This window comes from Bactrocera tryoni, chromosome 4 (assembly GCF_016617805.1).
Source record: "Bactrocera tryoni isolate S06 chromosome 4, CSIRO_BtryS06_freeze2, whole genome shotgun sequence".
NCBI classification, from domain to species: Eukaryota; Metazoa; Arthropoda; class Insecta; order Diptera; family Tephritidae; genus Bactrocera; species Bactrocera tryoni.
The window spans coordinates 16,515,778-16,536,653 of record NC_052502.1 but is presented as its reverse complement, the minus strand read 5'-3'; the positions used below and the strand labels follow the sequence as shown (position 1 = coordinate 16,536,653).

Sequence of the window (20,876 nt, the reverse complement as noted above, 5' to 3'; positions counted from 1 at the left end):
ACGCAACAACTTACCGTTTGTCCCGCTGACGTTCGGCTGCGTCGACACGCAGAAAATTGAGTATTGAAGCCTCTTGTGGATTAAGGCCCAGGAATTGTTCGTTCGGTATGCGTTCGGCATTGATCAACGACGTAATGGAGTTCAGTGAGTTCAACGAGTTCAATGACGATGCAGCCGCGTGATGCGCATGTGGATGATGCGAATGCGGTAGAGCCACATGCGCATGTGGATGTGCGTGTTGATGTGGTGGCAGTGATGAGCCAGCAACACTGCTGTGCAAGTGTGGTGGCAACGGTTGTTGTGGTGCTTGCTGTTGATGGTGATGTGGATGGGCATGTTGATGCTGTGGGTGGCGTTGCAAATGATGATAGGAGGGATCCGTTTCCATTTGTGAAGTTGTAAGAAGGCGTGGCTGTTTAGTTAGAGATTATAAAAGAATAGAATAGACGCAATAATTCCCGGTAAGAATTTTTTACTCACCCCCTTATTTGTACTATGAATTCCATCTGAACTGCTTATGTTTGCCTCGGTCACAGTGGTGGTAGCTAAAGCTGTTGAATTGTTGTTGTCATTGCATATGATCATACCAGCCGAATCGATGGTACAGTCCTGATCTTCGCGCTCACGCTGCTCACGTTCATCATCGTCCTGCTCACGCTTGACATTAATGCGCAAATCCTCACCACCCTCATCGGGCAACATCGGCTCCTGTGAACTGGTCACCACATCCTGTTCGCCCAGCATATGCAACGGGGTTATGCAGTGCTTGCCAATCACGCTCTTCTTGCCGTGCAAGCGCTCCAGCGCGTGATTGAGGCGATGCTTTTTAAACGATTTCAGATAACGGAATTGCATGCCACAGACGTCGCACGTGAAGAGCTTGTCGGCCGGCAAGCGAGCGCGATGATTCTGCTCCTTATGCTTAGCATAAGCCGAGCGATAACGATACGACTGACCGCATTGCTCGCAAATGAACGGTTTCTCCTCGCCCGGTCCGATGTGTGGATGCTGGAGCGTGGCATGCTGCTCCAATAGCCACACATTCGGAAAGTGTGCATTACAGACGACGCAACGTGTCTCCTCTTCGATGGGCGGCTCACCAAATAGTGACGACGTCTCCGATGGACTATTCAACCGTTGCGTGAGCAACTGGTGTTGCGCCAACAGCGCTGAGGTGGGTGGTGGTGTTGATGAGGTAGAAGATGAGGAGCTTTTCTCCTTGCAGCTGGACGTGTCGGTGCAACCGGGTGTGCTCGAGGAGAGCAACAGTTGTGTGTACGAACGTAGACTGTCGCTGACGCCACCAAGCGAGGAGCCCGAGCGACGACGTTGCAACAATTGTTCGAGTGACTCTTTGTAGAGTAGCGGTGAGCAGGCGTTGCTCAGTGCACCGCTACTACCGGCGGCACTGGCTGAAGTGCCCAGTCCACTCGAAGTGCCGGCGCTGCTGTTGTTCGGTGTATGCGCAGCGCTTTCGCGGCCACTGTCGCGTGCGTCATCGTGTGTGGTCGTGAGTTCGATGACGACATCATCGTCATCAGCTGCCACCGTTTGCGTTGCGGGTGTGTTATCCGCTTTCGTTTGTGTTGAGGTGGCGGTGGCATGTGGTGACGGTGTGCCTTGACGGCTGGACATTTGCTTCAAATGTTGTTGTTGTTGCTGCTGTTGTTGATGATGAAAATAAGCAGCCGGTGAGGGATAGCGGACATTGAATGTTTGTTGTTGCTGTTGTGGCGGCTGTTGCTGCTGTTGTTGGTGATGAAGTTGCGTTTTGTACTGTGGTTGTTGCTGTTGCACCATTGCATTGCGTTCGGCTTGTTTTTGTTGTTGTTGTGGTGATGTTGTCTGCTTAACTGGACTAACAGTGCTCGCCCTATTACTGGGCACTGTTACGCCAGCAAGCAAATCGGCAGTGTTGGCATGCGAATGATTCGGATGGAAATCCTTGGCGAACAAATCACCGACGGGATTGAAACGGTGGGCAAAGTCCTTCGGTGTGTTCAACAAGTTATGACTTCTGTTATGTGTGGGAAAGATAATATTATGGTTTGTTTCTAACTACCGTTATTTATGCGAAAGCGCACTTACTTCAAAGCTTCTTCGGCCAGCCAAGTCTGATGTCGCAGCATACCCAAAATTCTGGACGGATCAATGTCGAACAAACTCAGACCGAATGGTGTGAATGGAAAGGCGAACGGTGCTGGACAGTGGGCGGCTGCCACAGCGGCACTGCTGCTGTTGCCCATAGCGCTAAACGGTGAACTGAAGTGGCGAAAGAGCTTTTCGAGAGAGAGGAAGAACAAAATAAAATTAAAAATTACTGTGAGAATGTCATAATAATGCATATCAGCTGTTAAGTATATGTATGTGAAAGCGGCCTTGAGGCATGCGAACTAAATAATAAAATAAACTAAACAAGAGCAATGATTTGGTTTTGGTTTTCTAATGCCAGCCAGTGAAAAGATTTTGTGTTTGGGTTTTTAACGAATTTATGTTTTCTTTTAATTATTTTCGAATTCTTAATAAATTTTTATAGCTCTACAAATAATTTTTGCACACTTTAGAATATTACAAATATGTTCTTGTCACATTTACTACAAATAAAAAATTGTATTTTATTATATTTCATTGGAATTAGCTTACCGTTATTGCATAGCCGACACATTAAAACATTTAAAACATTTAGATTTGAAAATATTTAAAAGAAACACACATTTAAGTGAAACATTAAGAGGTACATATATACATCCATAAATAAACTTATATGCATATTAAATGGTAAGAAGAAGCATGCCGTAAGTTTTAAAATTTATGGTATAAATTCAAGTCCACAAGATGGAAAACTTCAAAAGTATGAGACAAAGTTCCTTAATTTTCTTAAATAAACATTTTTTTCTATATACATATACATATGTAGCTGTAACAATTACAATTACAATGGGCAAGACTTTGTTCATAAGCTCAAAATTCTTAATTTATTCTTCAAAGTCTGTGGCGTCCCTCTCAGAGTAATCGCCCCAGAAGTCCCACGGAGCTAAATTTGACGAATTACGTGTTACGATATTGATTGAAAGTGGCAAAAAATTCACGAAGAATCAATGCAGTATGCGACGGTGTATTATCGTAATGCAAAAACCAAGAGTTGTCAGCCCAAAATTCGGGCTCTTGTTAGCAATAGCTTCACGCAAACGACGCATAACACTTAAATAGTATTCCTGGTTGACAGTTTGGCCGCCTGGAAGGAATTCGAAGTGCACCTCAATTCGATAATCAAAGAAAACTGTCAACATAATCTTGATTTTTGACCTGCTTTGAAGTAGTTTTTCGACTTCGGTTCATCTTTGCCACTTTATTCGGCCGATTGATCGGCTGTTGCCAGGTCGCAAGCATAGATCCAACCCTTATCGTTCGTAATAATACGTTTCGTTACATTCTGGTTGAGTTTTCGCCCGAAATTTTAATTAAAAAGGTCTTACTATTTTTTGCCCACAGTAATTAATACAATATAATGTACATATATGATAACCTGCGAGTAGGCTTCTGACTATTTTTTTTTGGCAGTTTTGGTTATAAATTTTAAAATTACATGATAAAGAGCGGTATGTTAAATTTGGTGTGTAGATTAATCTTAAACTTGTCAAATAATCCAACTTTAAACATTATAGAACAGCTTTGAGAATACTCTTGAAATATCTTGCGCTCTTATTAAATTGTTTGCAAATTCTCTAAACAGAGAAGACAGTCTCGCACACCTGCCCAACTTGATTACGAAGAGATAAGCGGAACATTTACACATTATGACCACTTCACCGAAAATTTATTAATTTAAGTTTTATACAAGAGCAGTACTAAAAAGAGATTTATATAGGAAACAAAGAATCTCTCTTGTGAAAATTGAGAGTTTAAACTTCCTTAGAGAATAACAACCGTTACGTAAGTTTTGTAGGTCGTGTTCTCGGGCGATCGGATGTATTATTTTTTTTTTATTCTCGAAAAATATAATATCTTAGAAAAATTTTTTGTAAATTTCAAGTAAATTCGATAAATACTTTTCGCGTTATTCGATAATTAGTAAGAGGTTCTCGGGAGCTCTGGAATGTTCGTGTAAAACTTCAAATGCGTTTTCATCAAAACCATGTTTTTTGAACTACGACAGTAGTTCGAAAACTGCTCCTTAGATTTCAATGATATTTATTTTTGAGAATACGAAAAATACATAAGTGCCTGGTGTAATGATTTTTATAAACAATTAACGGTTGATTTGGATTTTTTCCAGAAAATCTAGAAAAATTTCAAGAGGCCAACATTTTTTTAAATAAAAAAAGTTTTTATCAGGCAATAGATCATATATTAACAAAACAATAGTCGATACCATGAAAGAAACATTTCTGTTTCAGAGAGCGTAGTGCTACACAACTGTGAATGCGTGAGAGAAGATGCTAGCGGAAGATTGAATAGGAAGCTGTTTGTCTGTTTGGACAGCTGTTGCTACTCGCTAAAGCTTATCGAATCGAAGAAAGCTTTTAGTAACAAGTCAATGTTGGTAAGATTTCTCGAGAACTACTCAACCAATCTTCATGAAATTTTACGGAGGAAGACTTGGACGAAGGATTTTTTTTCGATTGCATCTATTTGAAAAAAATGTGGCAAAATTTTCATTGAAATTTTCATTTCTTTGCAAAAATGTCTGCCAAAAATCCAATTTTCAGTTTATTTGCCTTCGTGAAAGTTCCAAGTTAAGGCTTTACTCCTGTAAGGAGTTATCCTGCCAACGCGGGCACAACTTTTTTCCGAGAAGTCACTTAAAATGGCGTCGCAAAGACCAAGTTTAAAATATTTTTTTCCAAAAATTTTAGAATTTCCTTGTTAATATTGTGTGTTTGTAAGAATAGAAAATTCTAATAAAATATTTAATTTTTTATATGAGAAAAAATTGTTGAAAAAGGCTGTTTTTAACCCGAGGAGACGCAAGCTTAAAATTTTATAGAAGAGAATTTTGCTATGTTCCCCTACAAGTGCGGTAATAGTTTATTAGTTTATTTCTAATAAAAAACCATAAATAAAAGCATTACTTCCGCTTATTTCCTATACGTTGAATAAAAAGATAAAAAGGTAAGTATTTTTTTTTTCATTTTTATATATTTTATTTTCACTTTTATAATTTTTATCATTTTTATCTCTCATTTGCTTCATTATATTTGTATTTGTATTTGGTTTTTGTATGTTTTTTTTATTATTTACTTTTGTTCAATATGTCTGTGTATGTGAGTGTGTGTGTATGCAATATATAATTCAATTATCATTTGTTTATAATATATGCTTTTCTATACACTGCAACGCTGCTAAGTCACAATCAACGCCAAATACCCAATCGACCAATCACATTCGAGCCTCGTGACTATGCGCGTGAACTTTAAAGTTGACAATTTCGGTTTTTACTTTTTTTTGCTTTCTTTTTCAACGAATTATTGGCTCTGCTGATAATTTGTTTTTAATTTTGTTTTTATTTTTTGTGTTGCTTTGGAAAATATGTGTTTGGTGTTGAGACGCTACTAAGCATTTTGTTTATACATACATAAGTGTTTACTTGCCACCTGCCACGCATTGCCGTTTTGCGCGCTCATCTCACTTAAAGTTGTTTTAAGTGTATATATTTCATTTTTATAATTTTTTTTGTAATTTTTTGCATTTGTTATGAATTTGTTTTTGCCTCAACGCAAACGTTCTGATTTAATTTTTTTTTACTGTTTTATCCTTAACGCCTTTTTTTGTGTTTGTCTTTGCTATTTAAAACTCACCCACCAACTCACCATTTAATTTCTTGTTTTTGTAATCGCAATCTTCAGTATTAATAGTCTGTCATAATAATAATCGGCAATAATAATTATACTTGCTTTTTAGTTCGCTTGTGTTTCGCTTTGCCCTCAGCACGTGGTTTTTGTTTTTGTTTATCTTTTTTACAACTATGATATGCATTCTTTTGTTTTCTGTAATAATTTTGTTTATCTTGTTTGCTTTTTGCCGTTTGCTTCTTGAATATTAGAATTTCGCATTTTAGTTGCTGCATTTGTATTTGTAAGTGTGGAGTATTTGTGGTTTCTTTTTGTATTTTTTTCTTAGTTTTGCTTGTTCAGTTTACATCCCTTGCTAAGTTAGGGGCCCAATGGCCTAAAAATATGTTACGCATTTCTACTTTATTTTTATTTCCTGAAAAAAAAAATTGCTCGGTCTTCTCAGATACTTTTTTTATTTTTCTGTGAATTTTTTTACATTTTTTTAAATTATTTTGTTGTGTTTTAACTCAGGCGGTGCGCTGTTAAATATTATAAATTTCCAGTAATATTCTTATAATTTTCGCTTATCCATAAAACGCACAAAAATGTGCATTCCCACGCTTTTTGTAAGTTTCTAATACTATATTTTTAATATTAATAATTTTTGCTCTCTAAAATTTTAACCTTCCGAAATTTATACAAATATTTTGTATGTCTATATGTAAGTTTTATATGTGATTATGATTTTTTAGCACTACCAAGTAGAGATCTACACTTTGTCCGGGCTTTTGTATTTTGCGTATTTACGTAAGGTATTTGTTTTTGCATCAATAACAAATATTAATAAAATAATTAAACAAAAATGATATTAAAAAGAGGCAACAGGAATATAATGTATAAATTTAAAATAAAAGAATAAATTATTAAAAAAAAAATTGTAAATTCAGAAAAGTCGATCATAGAATATAGAATATCACTGTGGAATAGTAAATAGGTGGCAACACTATTCACAAATAGCTTTTTTTATAGCTGGTTCCGCAATGTTTTGTTATTCATAATAATTTTATTGAATTAAAATTTTCAGACAGTTGGCAACACTATTCACAAATAGTTTTTATTTATAGCTGATTGTGCAACGTTTTGTTAATCGTAATGATTTTGCTGATTTAAAATTTTCAGACAGATGGCAACCCTTATAAAAATATAAGTGGCAACACTATTTATAAAAAGCTTTTATTTATAGCTGATTCTGCACAATTTCGTTTATTCATAAAAATTTGATTGAAATAAAATTTTCTGACAGATGGCATCCTTTCACAAATAGTTTTTATTTATGGCTATTTCTGCAGTATTGTGTCATTCATAATAATTTTATTGAATGAAATTTTTCAGACAGATGGCATCCTTTTAAAAAGTTTTGCCCACTGATATCCTTCTTGAACCTGTTTAATTTAGTACTTGTGTTTTAGTATATTCTTTACATCTTGCATTTAACTGATTAAAAAATTTCAAACAGTTGGCAACTTTTTCGAAAATATTTTCTTTATGAATTTCTTAAAAGAGTTTGTTCTTTTATAATGCACTATCGCATCGAGCCACGATTGTGATCGAATTTACGGCCAAAAATTAATTGAATACCATCGATCAACCATTGTATTCACCAGATGATATTTTCTTGTAACCCAAACTGAAATCATCACTCCTTGGAACTTTTTCTGGTCTTCCATTTCATGATTCAAATCTTTTCCTATTTCGTTGAGCACACGCTTCGGTATGAAATATTTACATATGTATTTATGTATGCATAAATCAAAACTGGTAACTACTGAACATAATGAATGACATAAGTGAAATGGAATGAAATGAAAAGTGTGAAACAAGCAAAACTGTAATGGAAATAAAATTATAAAATCAATGAAATAATGAACATAATATTTTCTGTATTATTGTAATTAAATAACTTTATTGGCTTAAATATTCGAATATGGTATATAAAAAATAGTTGTTTTTGTTTGTTTATTTCATGTAACTAAACAAATACATTTATGTATGTAGTTAAAAATGGGAACATAAATTTCGTTTGAAACGTTTTCAATTAAATTACGACTTAAAAATTACTAAATTAGTTAAATTGTAAAAGTAACTTATTAAAAACTAGAATTACATTGTGAATGAAATGAAAAATATTGTTGTTTTTCTTTTTATTCGGTTTCGGTTAAAAACATGATTTATGAATATGAATATGAATAGGAGTATGCATGTGAATTTTGAACTGGGCGCCAAAATGTTTGCAATGAAATAAATATTTTTTAAGTTTTTCAAGTCTATGACTTTTCTTCTTTATTTTGGTATTTGTATTGCAATGAAATAAAATTGTTTCATTCATATTATGATTCAAAAAGGCCTTGCTACATATTTTTAATTTTTTTTTAATTTTTCTTATTAAAATTCAAAATTTTTTTGAATATTTTTTGAGGAATATGAAAAATTACAAAACTTTCCAATCGGTATATTCTTTTTAATTAAACTTGTAATGTTTTAAAATTAAAAAAAAAGTTGTTTGAACAAAAAAAATTATAAATTGTATTACTCAGTATTAAAATATAATTTTGTATATAAAAACAAGTAAAGTAAAGTAAAATTATAAAAAAAATGTTTTGAATTAATTACAAATATCAAAAAAATATAAAAAATTCAAATCAATATATTTTTTTAATAAATCTTTGACATTTTAATTATAATTTATTTAATTTTTGATATTTAAAATTTTTAAAATCTTTCAAAAAATTTTGTTTGAACAACAAAAATTGTATTTCTAAGTATTAAAATATAATTTTGGAAATAAAAGCAAGTAAAGTATTAAAATTTTTTTTTTTTAATTAATTTAAAATAATTAAAAATTTACAAAAGATTTGTTTTTCAAAATAACTTATACAAATGTATGTATATAATATAAGGTTTTTTTTTTATTTATACTTTTTTTAATGTTTTGTTGGAACCTTTTTTTGTTTTTTTTTTGTGAATATATAATATAAATCTCTTTGTAATTTTGAAGAAAATAATTAATTGTTTAATTTTTCTTTAATTAGTTATTTATTATATTTTTTTCAAAGTAAGCTTTGTAAATTAAAACATTTTGTTTTAATTGTTGTTTTGTTCATAATCTCAAATTATGAGCTTATAAATCGAAATTTTAAAAGTTTAGAAAAATTTAGAGATTTTTTGAATAATGAAAAAACTCAATTTTTTTTTATTTGTTATTTGTTTTTACCGAAAGCACATTTATTGACAATGAAAAAAATTATAAGTTTTAAGAGTATTTTTTTACAATATTTAAGAATGTATTATTATATTTTCATTGCAATACACTCTGGCCAATAAGTATGTGTATGATCTTCTATACAACCCAGTTTCAGAATTATATTTTTTATGGAATGTCTGCCTGCATGAAAATGGAATGAATATATATTTTTCAGTTAACAATGAAATATGAATTTATATAAATTAAATAAACATAATATATATAATTTTTCTTTTAAATGTATGTGTGTGTTGTGACAATTCAAATAAAATAAATGCCTCTTTAGTGTGAAATAAAAAAAATATTAAACTGAGTGAAAACTTTTAGTTTATTTTTCAATTAAACCGTTACCTCAATTCACGGTTTCTCCACAATTTTCGTTTGTATTATTGTATGTGTAATTTAATTAATTAATTAATTTATTTTTTTGTATTTTTTATTACAAGTTTTAGTCGGTTTACGTGTAAGTATGCATATGTATGTATTCATGTTAAGGTGTTGCTTAAAAGTTATTAACTATTTGTTTTTGTTTGCTTAAGTTTTTTTGTTTTATTTTATGTCTTTAAATACTTTAAAAATATACTTTTGTTGTAGGAACATATTGACGTAATTAACGTATTGCAGCTGTTACTCGAAACTCACTTCTCACACTGTCTACTCTACTATGTATGTATGTATGTATGCATATGTGTACGTCGGTCTGTCTCTCTCCCGCTCACTTTTTATTTTGTTTTATACTTTATTCTTCGTTTTTTTCTTGTTTTCTTTATTTTCAATATTTTTCAAAACTTTTTTGTGAATATTTTTTTTAGTTTTCTCTTCATAAGTGAAATGCAAGTAATGTTGCTACAAAATAAGCCAAGCTTAAGCTACATACATTAATTACTGACTTAAAATTATTATTTAATGATAAAAAAAACTGAAATTAAATTATTAAAAGCATAATGAAAACGCCTTTAATTGATAACTGTCTATTGTTTGCTTAGTTTTCAATATTTTTTTATTAAATTCAACTTCTACTTTTCTCTTCACTAGCAATCAGCTGCTTTTACCAGCAGTCAGCTGTTTTTACCAGCGATCAGCTATTTTTATTAGCAAACAGCGTTGTCTTTGTCATGCTCTGTGTACTTCTCTCTTATCGCTGTCTCTTTCTAGCTCGCTGTTTACTGCTAATAATCATCATATTTTCACTGCTGTCGCTTTTAGGAATTTTTATGCATTTTTTTAAGAATTTTTAAAAATTATTTTTATGTACTATATGTATGTGTTTATATGCATATATGTGAGTATGTATGTATGTGTGTATGCATGTATTTATGTAAATTACAAATTAAATGAGCCTCATAGGAAACTTAAAATTTCAACCTTTAGGTACTATTTTATTTAAATATGTATGTATATATTTTTTATATTTTTTTTATTCACTTGTCTGTCCTCACTGCATTGTGTACGGTTTTTATCTCTCTTTTCATTGTGTTTGCGCATTTTCTTTTATGAAATAAAATACTACTATTTAAATATATATATTTTTTTAAGAACTTAAAGTAATAAAATAAAATTTGCTAAATTATAACTGTGTGTGTAGCCATGTTATGTATGTATGTATATATGCAACTATTTGTTGTTATATATTTCCAGTTCTATATTTTAGGTATGTATGTATGTAAGCATGATTTTTGTTCGTTGCTAAAATGAAGTCTTAAAAAAAATCGTAAAATTAAGCGTAAAACTAAATAAAACTAATAGTTATTAATTTCAAGTAATATTTAAAAAATAAAATAATTGATTAAAAATTAAGCTTGAAGGAACAACAAATTACAACGGCTGCGTTTTATACGGCAAATTTCTATTTCGCTCACAAATTATTACTTTTTTATTTTCTTAATTATTTAGCGGTAATAACATATTTTCCCCAGTGTAAATATTATTTATTTTTTTTTTTCATTTTTTAATTCTATTTTCTTAATTTTTTTTCAGTGTAGCTCGCGCTATTTAGACTTAATTTTTGCGAAAAAAAAATTATATAACTTAAATAAAAATAATATTAAAATATAATATACCGTTAAACTATTTAATTGATTAATGCATAAGTAATAAAAATAAATTTTATTGTTAGCAATTAAATACTACGCAAAATAAAATTAACTACATATTAAAGAAAAAAAAGCATAATGCTAAAAGGAATTGTGTTATGTCATCCTGTTTTCGTTTCACCTTTGTCTGCAATGCCTCTAGTTCATAAACTCGGTCTTTGCGTCTCTTTCGCACTAACATGATACAGCTAAATAACTGTCACTTTCACACTTCGCTATTCTGTTGTGATTTTAAACCTTCAGCGCCTTAATATTCGCTTAAGCTTACTTTTCTTTTCACCATGTCTCTTCTTTTCCGTCTTTTACTTTGTATTTCTTTCATTTCAGGAAGGTTAAAATATGCTTGACTTGTAATTACTCTCCACTCATATGTTTACACATTTCTTAGTCCAACTCTTTGCAGCTTTTCTTCTCTGCTCTTTTACCGCTCGTTTGCTTATTTCTATTTTCAAGCTGTCATTTCATGTGTCAGCAATATTTTCTCACAGTGTAATACAGTGTGTATTGCTATAAATGTGTGTATGCTTGTTTTTTGCGATATTATTTCTTCGTTTTTTGCTTTTTGTTTTACTTTTTGTTGCAGCTTTGTTGTTTGTTGTTTTTAGTGAGTGTGTGGATATGCAAAATCTACATTGTTTTTGTAACTTGGTTGTTCTTCAATTAGTTGTTTTTGTAAACTACAATGCTTATATTACCGTTTTGTATAAAGTTCTATTAAATATCTTTTTGGATATTATTTTCTTGTTCTTGTTTTAGTAGGCGTCACTACAAAAGGTCCTAACTTATAAATTTCTTATTTCATATTTTTAGATATATACTTTTCTTAATATTGTTTTTTTGTTCAATTTTGCAAAAACTGTGTACATTTTTTACATTTTTGTAATATTTTTTTATATTTTTTCCGTATTTGCTTTTTATTTTTTTCAAAACTATTCAAAAATTGCATATCTTCTGCCTTGGTTCACTTAATTATTCAGCGTTTTGTCCAGTATTTTGTGTGTTCTTATTTTTTCAGTTATGTATTTATAAGTACTGTTATGGTTAAATTTTTATAAAATAATATAATATTTTAGTATATATGTATGTATGTATATATAATTTTATGCGTATTCTCACTTCATTTACTTGTATTTATATTTCTGTTTTTCTTTTTAAGGGGATTAGGCACTACAGTGTGTATGTATGTATGTGTTTTCATAACTTTTATGCTCTTAAATTATTTAGATGCTTATTTTTTAAATCAACTATGCTATTTTTTATTATTTTTAATCTGCTGCTGTAAACAAAAATCAGCAAAATATTTACTTTTTTTTGTTGAAAATGATCAAGATTTGCGTTTTATTTTATTTTTAGTACTTCTTGAAAAACATTTGCTCAATTATGCGCATAAATATACTGGAAAAAATTTCTGGCGCCTATTTTCAGCGTGCTCATTTTGAGTTGTGTCTTTTCTACAAAATTGTTTGAAGTAAAAATGTTTGTTGTTGCAATTAATTATGTTAGTCTGGGCTCCATATTTTGCTTTTGTAATTGATTTTTGCACAATTTGTTGGTTTTTGTTATGTACAAATATTTTTTAGTTTTAATGTTAAGAAATTTGGCTTGCTAAACTGAAAATTGGCGCTGCAATGCTCTCAACCAATTGTAGTTATACATATATGTATGTATATACATATGTGTATGTATTTCGCACTTGCTTTCGAATTTTTTTACCAATTATACATATTTTTATTTCATTATTTTTGTTTTTGTTTGGTTTTTTTGTTTTTGTTTGCAATTAATTAATTATTTATCACTTATTTAATTCTTATTCTTTTAATAGCTTGGCACTCAAATTAGTTATCGATTTAATTGTTACATATTGTTTTGTAGAAAATGTTTATTGAAATGCTTTAGATTCGGTTTTTGTATTAAGGATTGCTTTGTGGTAATATTGCTGCTAGTTGTGGTTTGGTATTGTTGTAATTGTATTCGCGTTGCCTGCGACGTGGTCAGGTTGGGTCTTGTTGACTTATTTATTTTAACTCGAAGTAACATTTTGTGCAAACTTTATGTTATGTTATATTACATTATATGTTATGTTATGTTACATTATGTTATTTTATTATATGAAATTTTCATCAATGTTCTGTTATGTTATTCATGTTGTGTCATGTTTTATCATGTCATGACATGCTTTGTCATGTTATGTATGTTGTGCCATGTCATGTTATGCTATGTAAATTTTCAGCAATGTTTTGTTATGTTATGTCATGCTGTGTCATGTTCTGTCATGTTATGTCACGTTATATCATGCTTTGTCTTGTTATGTTATGTTATGTCAATGTTCTGTTCTGTTATTCATGTTATATCATCTCATGTAATATTATGTTATGTTGCATCATGCCATGTTATGTTGAGTTATGTTATGCTTTGTTAAGTCATTTGTGCTATGTAAATTTTCACCAATGTTTTGTTACGTTATGTCATGTTGTGTCATGTCATATCATGTTATGTTGTGTTGTATTATGCCATGTTATGTTACGTAAATTTTCAGCAATGCTTTGTTATGTTATGTCATGTCCTGCCATGTTATACTTGATTCCTGCAATATTATTATTTATTATTATGTTATAATATGTCATAGTACTTTTTTCGCTATTTTCTCCTATGTTTTATATTAATTTATCTGTTGTATATTAGGTTGTTAGGGCTGAGTATCTAGTCTACCTACCCTTTATTTATCAAAATTAATTTGTCAGGATTTTACTTTATAAACAGTTCACATTTATTTTGTTTAATTTTAACCAATGTTCTTCCTTGACATTTTTCAGCCAGTGTTCGCACATGACTTTTTTTCCGTTTTGGTTGTTTTCAACTTAAATAGAATTATCTCATGACATTTTTTAGGTTACAGTTTCTTTAAATTAATAAAATTATCTCATGCCATTTTGATCGGTTGCCGTTTTTTAACATTGATTAATTTATTTAATTTTATTTTATCGAATTTCATTGCAAATTTTTATTTAAAATTCTTTATTTTCATTTTGATTTTAGTAATTTATTTCATATTATTTATTTATTCATTTTAATATTTCTCTTCATTTAATTTTACTTTATCTCATATTAAATCTTTCGATTTATTTTATATACTTCTATTTTTTTAATTGAGATTTATTATTATATTCTTTTTATCTTCGATATACATATCTTATTAATATTTAACCACCTGACCTTTCTCGTCGAGCAGAATATTTTAGAAAATTTTTAAAAAAGCATTTTTTCGGGAAATATTGGATTTTATTTTTTATTGTGTTGGCTATTTGCTGTTGAATTCTATTTCTGTTAATTAAATAGTAATAGCGGAGTTCAAATGTATCAAATACATTCATCAATACTCCTTTTGAAACCAATTTCCAAGACAGTTGCGAACAGGGTTTTCTGTCACATCAGGGCTAGTCTTAATTATCCATCCCGCAGTGACTCAAAACCTACAATTGATTTACACAAATCACCTGGCATTTGTAGTCAACACACAGATATGTCCTTTAGTCCCACGAAACCACAGTTATCAATAAACACTGGAAAGTCTCAAATTTAATATTTTGTTTTGCTATCTTTAGTTTACTATATATTCTAATTAATCAATCGGATTATTTGCAGAATGCTTTGCACGGAATTGATTAATAATCGATTGTTGGACTGATTGCTGGTTATTTGTAGGTATGTATTGCTACTTTCACATAACGGTACATATTAAGGGTAGTTTGGTAACTATTCTTTTGTTTTTGCTTTACGGTTTTACAAGTTTCTCATAACAGTTGTTTAAAAATTGTAATAGAATAAAAAAAATGTATAAGATCAATTAAATACATAACTACTACAAGGGTTCTTTGTAACTATAGGTGTATTTGTATAATTGATGTATGCTTGTATTTAGGTAAAATGGATTGGTACTCTGGTAGTCACTTATGGATACTTAAGGGTACAAATATGTTCATTGAACAACGGCTGTGGAATGTGAAAAATATTATATATGTATGTATGTATAATAGAAAAACAAGTATATCTCAAGTAAACAAGGCAAATTGTTGTTGTTGACGTTTATATTGTTGTCTATTAGAATGCAATATTATTTCTATATATGTTGTAAGGGGGTTTGTAAAGGCATTAATGTGGTGCAAACTGGTTCTGGGCTTCACAGCTGGCACATGAAAGCAGCTACAACGGAAAGCTCACATGTTGAAATGTGTGTTAAGTTTTTACGGTTTATGTGAAAGTTGTCGTTGTATCTTATGAAAGCCGTTGAGCTTTTATCTGAAAGTTTTCGAGCTTTTTGTAAAGTTTTAGAGTTTTATTGTGAAAGTTTTCGAGCTTTCTTGTGAAATCTGTCGAGCTTTTTGTGAAAGTTTTCGACCTTTTCGTGAAAGTTTTCGAACATTTTGTGAAAACTGTGGAGCTTTTTGTGAAAGTTTTCGAGCTTTTCGTGAAAGCTTTCAGCAAAATTTATTGCAAGAATTCAGGCAAAACTTTTCAGCAACTTTAATTTTTCTAAAAGCGCGTTCACTATTTTAATTTCCACAAAGCTTTCATCACTTTTTTTCAAAGAGCTTTCACCGCCTTTTTTCAAAAACCTTTTATCACATTTTTTCGAAAAAACTTTCATCACCGGTTTTCCAAAGAGCTTTCATCATTTGCTTTATACACCAAAAGCTTGCTGCTGCTTCCAATACATGCCCGTTTACACATAAAGTATTTCACAGTTATTTATTGCATTTGTTGGTTTTACCGATTACGCATTTATTTCGTTTATTTATTTGTAAAAAAGGCATTTGAGAATTGAAATACTTTGCACTATTTCACATGACTTGTATGTAAAAAAATAAATCAAAAGCTTTTCTCGCGCTTTCTTTTTTGGGAAAACAAACTACGACAAATTCTTTTTAAAAATATTGCTGTATTTATATATTTTCTTATGCATTTATTTATTGTTTTGTAAGCACTATTGTTATTGATTGTTGTTGTAAATAATTGCATTTCATCTGATCTTTCGGCTATACTTATTCTTCTAACTTTGTTTGAGTAGGCCCTTCGGCGCTTATTTAAGTTATCAGTTCACTGTCATGCAATTAAAAATTATGTAAAAATATTTGTTGTTGTATTTTTTGCTGTTGTTGTTTTTTTTTTATTCTGGTGCTATTGCAAATTTGTATGTAATGTATTTGTTGTTGTGGCTGCTGGTATATCATTCACTTAACGCTTGTTTGCTTTTGCTTTAAAGGTAATCATTAGTTTTTAGACTATTTATTTGAGCTGCTATTGTTTGTTGTTGTAGTATTGTTAATAAGTTTTTTTGTTGGTTTGTTTGTTTTTGCTTTTGCTTTTAGTTTATATTTAGTGTTAAGTTATAATTGGAAGAATCTGTATTACCCTGAGCTTTTTGTTTTCTTGTAGCGATTTCTTTGTTGTTGTTATACAATTATATGCTTATCAAAATAATTTTCTTTATTGAAAAAAAAAAAAATAATATTTCAAAATAAATTAAAATTTTTATTTGAAGAAATTTACCGAAAAACTGAACGAAATAATGCCGAACAGAGTGTCTTCTAAGAGCAACAAGAATTTTGTTTGCCGAAACTTGCAATTTGTTGTTGTTGAAAGTAGGTTTTCGTTTGCCTCGAGTAAGTTGTAATTTTGGTTTAATTTTGTTGTTGTTTTTTTGAATTTGTTTTGAATTTTTTTTAGACAAGTCCTTGAACTTGCTTAATTTCGCGCCGGTTGTTGGATTTTCTTCTAAAGTTTTTTGGAAATTTACCGAAAATTCTAAATTTTGTTGTTTACTTTTCACGTTTTTGTTGGTTTTGTTGGAAAACATTGAATTTTGTGTGCCAAAGCTTATTAAATTTAATTATTTTTCTTTTTTTCATTTATTATTTAAGCGGTTAAAGTTGTTTTCACTTCAGTTTGAATTTAGTTTTAAGCTTTTAGCTTTTTTATTGAAGAAAAAATAAAAGGCTTTTTGTTTTTTATTTAAGAATATTTTTTTTTGTTTTTGTTTTCGCGGTTAGCACATTGTTTTTAGTGTAACGATATTTTCTTCTGGTTTATTTTTATACCTTTTTATATATTTTATATATATGTATGTAAATTAGTGTGTTTTTTATTAATTTTATTATTTTAAAGTGTATACAGTATTATTTAAGCTTATTGACCTTGTTTCTGTTAATTTTCTTATAAATTCGATACGCACAAACTTAGCTTTTTAGTGTCAGCCAAGAATTCAAAATATCATAACCAAGCTTTGAAAAAATTGCAAAAGCTTATATGCCAATTTTGTTATACGAAATCTTTACTAAATCTCTTCACAAAAATATTTTATGAAAAAGCAAATTATGTTTCACCAAAAATTCAAAAAAGCTTTTTAGAGCAAAAATATCATAAACATCTTTATGAAAGTCCTCATCAAAAATATTTTATAAAAAAATTATGTTTCATCGGATATTCCAAAAAGCTTTTTAGAGCTTTCAATATTTCAAGCCAAAAAAGCTCATAAAAATATATATGAAATTGTTTATCAAAAACATTTCATAAAACATCAAATTATGTTTCGGCGGAAATTCCAAAAATCTTTTTAAAGCTTTCAATATTTTGAGCCCAAAAGACTCATACAAATTTATGCAAAATTAAATCTCAAAATATTGAAAAAAAAAAATTAAATTATGGTTCACCAAAAACTTAAAGAAAAAAGCTAACAAGAGCTTCCAAATATAAATTTGTTTACTTTAGTCAATTATAAACCTTCATTTGCGTTTTTTAGCTTTAGAACTTACACCGAAGTTTCGAGCAGCTTAAAAACAGAAGCTTACGAAAACTGGGCAACATTTTTTTTGGGCAATATTCTAAGGTCTATAAGTAATTAAAGCTTAAATTTTGCAGTTATTTAATGAATCTTTAAATGCTGTTATAAGAAAAGCTTTTAGTTTTTTTAACGCTAAGAATATTTTTGGAAGCTTTTGTATTTAAAAAAAGCTCTTTTATATTCATTTGAAAGATAATATTAAAGAAATGAATTATGCTTGTTTAAGAATAAACAGGTCAGGTGAAAGCTCTGAAAAGCTTTCATAGTCTCCAAGAAAATAAAAAAAAAAATTAGTAAGAGAACATGGTTTTTTTTACCGTTAAGAATATTTTTGTAACTTTTAAAACTTAAAAAAACAATTTTGTATTTTAAGCTTGAAAGACAGTATAAAAAAAATATTTTGCATTTTTAAAAATTTAAAGCTCAAGTGAAAGCGTTCAGAGGCTTTCGTAGCAGCTAAGTAAATAAAAAAAAAATAGAAAGAAAACATAATTTTGTTTTTGGAAAATTGAAAGCTCAGACAAAAGCTTTCGTAGCCGCTAAGAAAATTAAAAAAACTGGGAGGAGAAGTTAGTTGTTTTTAACGTTAGGAATAGTTTTGAAGCTTTTATAGCCTAAAAAATTAATTTTATGTTTCTAAATTTGAAAGATGAAAAAATTTGAAAATTCCTAGCTGACAGCTTACAGATTTTCAATGCAACTGTGCTTGTAATTTTTCCACTTTAAAACATATTTTCAGTTATGTTCGTTTTTTTATATATAGGAGGCACTATAAGCTGTATTTATTATATACATATTATTATTGACTTATAGAAATGTGTGTTAAATGTATTGGTTTAATTCGCATGGCTTAATGTCATAATAAATATATGTATGTGTGATTATATATATACTTAAGGATTGCATGAACTTAAGTCGATATTTTTTATTAAAAAAATGCATTTGCATACTTTCATTTATATGCCTTAATGATTTTCAGTTTATTTATTTTCTCTATTTTCCTTGCGGCTTTTAAATGTTTACGGCTGTAGAGGCGCGAGCACAGAACAAAAACCAACAAAATTTTCTTTTTATTTCATATTCTTAAAAAATTAATTATGTTTATACATAAGTACTTGTATATATGTATTCCGTATATACTTAAGTCCCTTCGTAAGCTGATAAATAACATAGAAGTGGCCTGCAAATACATTGGCGTTTATGTATGAGCGAATACTTTTCTGCAGTACTGTACTTAAAGCAATTTGGAGTGAACAAATTTCTTGCAAATTTTAGCTTATTTATATGTATGTGTGCAGTTAAGGGTTCTTCATAGAGCTTTTGTCATTATATACGCGTGTGTATGTATGTGTGTTTATTGTTTAAAATTTTCAAACTAATTACATATGTATTTAAGAATATGTACTTAATTATTTTGAGCCTGAAGTGTTTGTTTTTTATTCTTAATTTTCAGCTTTTGCTGATTTTCAGCTGCATAAATTTTTACTTAATTTTCCGTTTTGTGTATAATTTTATTTGCTTACTATATTAAGTTTCATAATCATTATTGCCCTAAAAATGCACTACCTTCATACTATTCACTTATTATATGTATATATATCTGTATAAGTGTGTATATGCATGTATATGGTGTATGATTTCTAAATAGCCTTAAATTTTAATTTCGCTTAAATTTTCTTTTTTTTATTTATTTTTTCAGTTTTTTCACCTAAATTATTAATTTTCACCAAAATGATAATTTTTGTTTTTAATTCCAAAAATTGAATTTCTTTAATGCTCGTATAATTTTGCCTAAAAATTTAAATTTAGCGTATTCTTCCGAAAAATGTTGTAGTACATCCATTTAATTTTGATGACAACAAGGCAACAAAGTTATTTAAAATAATGCAAAGAGTAAATAAAAAGTTAGCGAAAGAAAAGGAATCAAAACTTGTGAAGTGAGTAGCTTTTTATAAATTAAAGTTGGTGAAAGCTCGTAATCTTCGTGAGCTTTCATTTATAACATATGTGTTTTCGTGAGATTTTGCTTTATATTTTGATAAATTTAAGTTAGCGAAAGCTCCTATTTTCATACTAAAATTACAAACACATGTGATTTTCATAAACTTTCGCTTTGAGTTTTAATAAACTAAAGTTAGCGAAAGCTCTTATTTCTTTGCTCTCGCCATAAATACAAAGTTGTGTGGTTTTCGTGAGTTTTCACTTATACTTTTTTATAACTTAAATTTAGTGAAAGCTCATACTCTTCGTGTGCTTTCGCTTAAACTTTTTTATAAATTACAGTTAGTGAAAGTTTACATTTGCGCGCCAAAATTTCAAGTATATGAGCTCATATTTTCACAATAAAATTATAAACACATTTGATTTTCATAAGCGTTTGCCTTAAGTTTTGACAAATTAAAGTAGTGACAGCTCATGTATTGATATTATAAGCTGTCGCTCTTTTCTTCACAAGTTTTACGTTTTCGTTTTCTTATATTCATATTGAGGCTGCTAAAATTTAGTTACTAAGAAATTTTTTAAATTATACGATATTTTTAATATAAACATAAATACATATAAAAATGAAATAAAACTTAAAAAGTAATTTGGCAAAAAATATACTGTAAAAATAAAGATAAAAATTAATTTTTGTGAAAGTCACCGCTTTTTCAGTTCAAAAACTACACCAAGAGCTCACCCAAGGAGCTTTCACATATACTTGCTGTGCTTTCACCACAGCACTATTTCTTCTTTGCAAATGTGACTGTGTGATATGTGTGCTGATTAAGTTGTAAGGTGTGTTGGTGGAATGGTAATGTGTGTGGGTGAGTGCTGAATGTATTCACAATGAATTTTGCAACGCATGCAATTTTGTTCTTTTTTTTATG

The 20,876-nt window shown here is 29.5% G+C and overlaps 1 protein-coding gene across 3 annotated transcripts in view; it reads right to left on the bottom strand.

Moving 5' to 3' along the window:
- The window catches only part of LOC120775337 (platelet binding protein GspB), a 376,877-nt gene that overhangs the window by 1,646 nt on the left and 354,355 nt on the right, over positions 1-20,876 (bottom strand). For all 3 annotated transcript variants that reach the window (XM_040105481.1, XM_040105480.1, XM_040105482.1), the window contains 3 exons: positions 2,089-2,279; positions 481-2,017; positions 15-412 (listed from right to left, as the gene is read on the bottom strand). In XM_040105481.1, the coding sequence (XP_039961415.1) occupies positions 15-412; positions 481-2,017; positions 2,089-2,279 (2,126 nt within the window). The remainder of the gene's footprint in view (positions 1-14; positions 413-480; positions 2,018-2,088; positions 2,280-20,876) is intronic.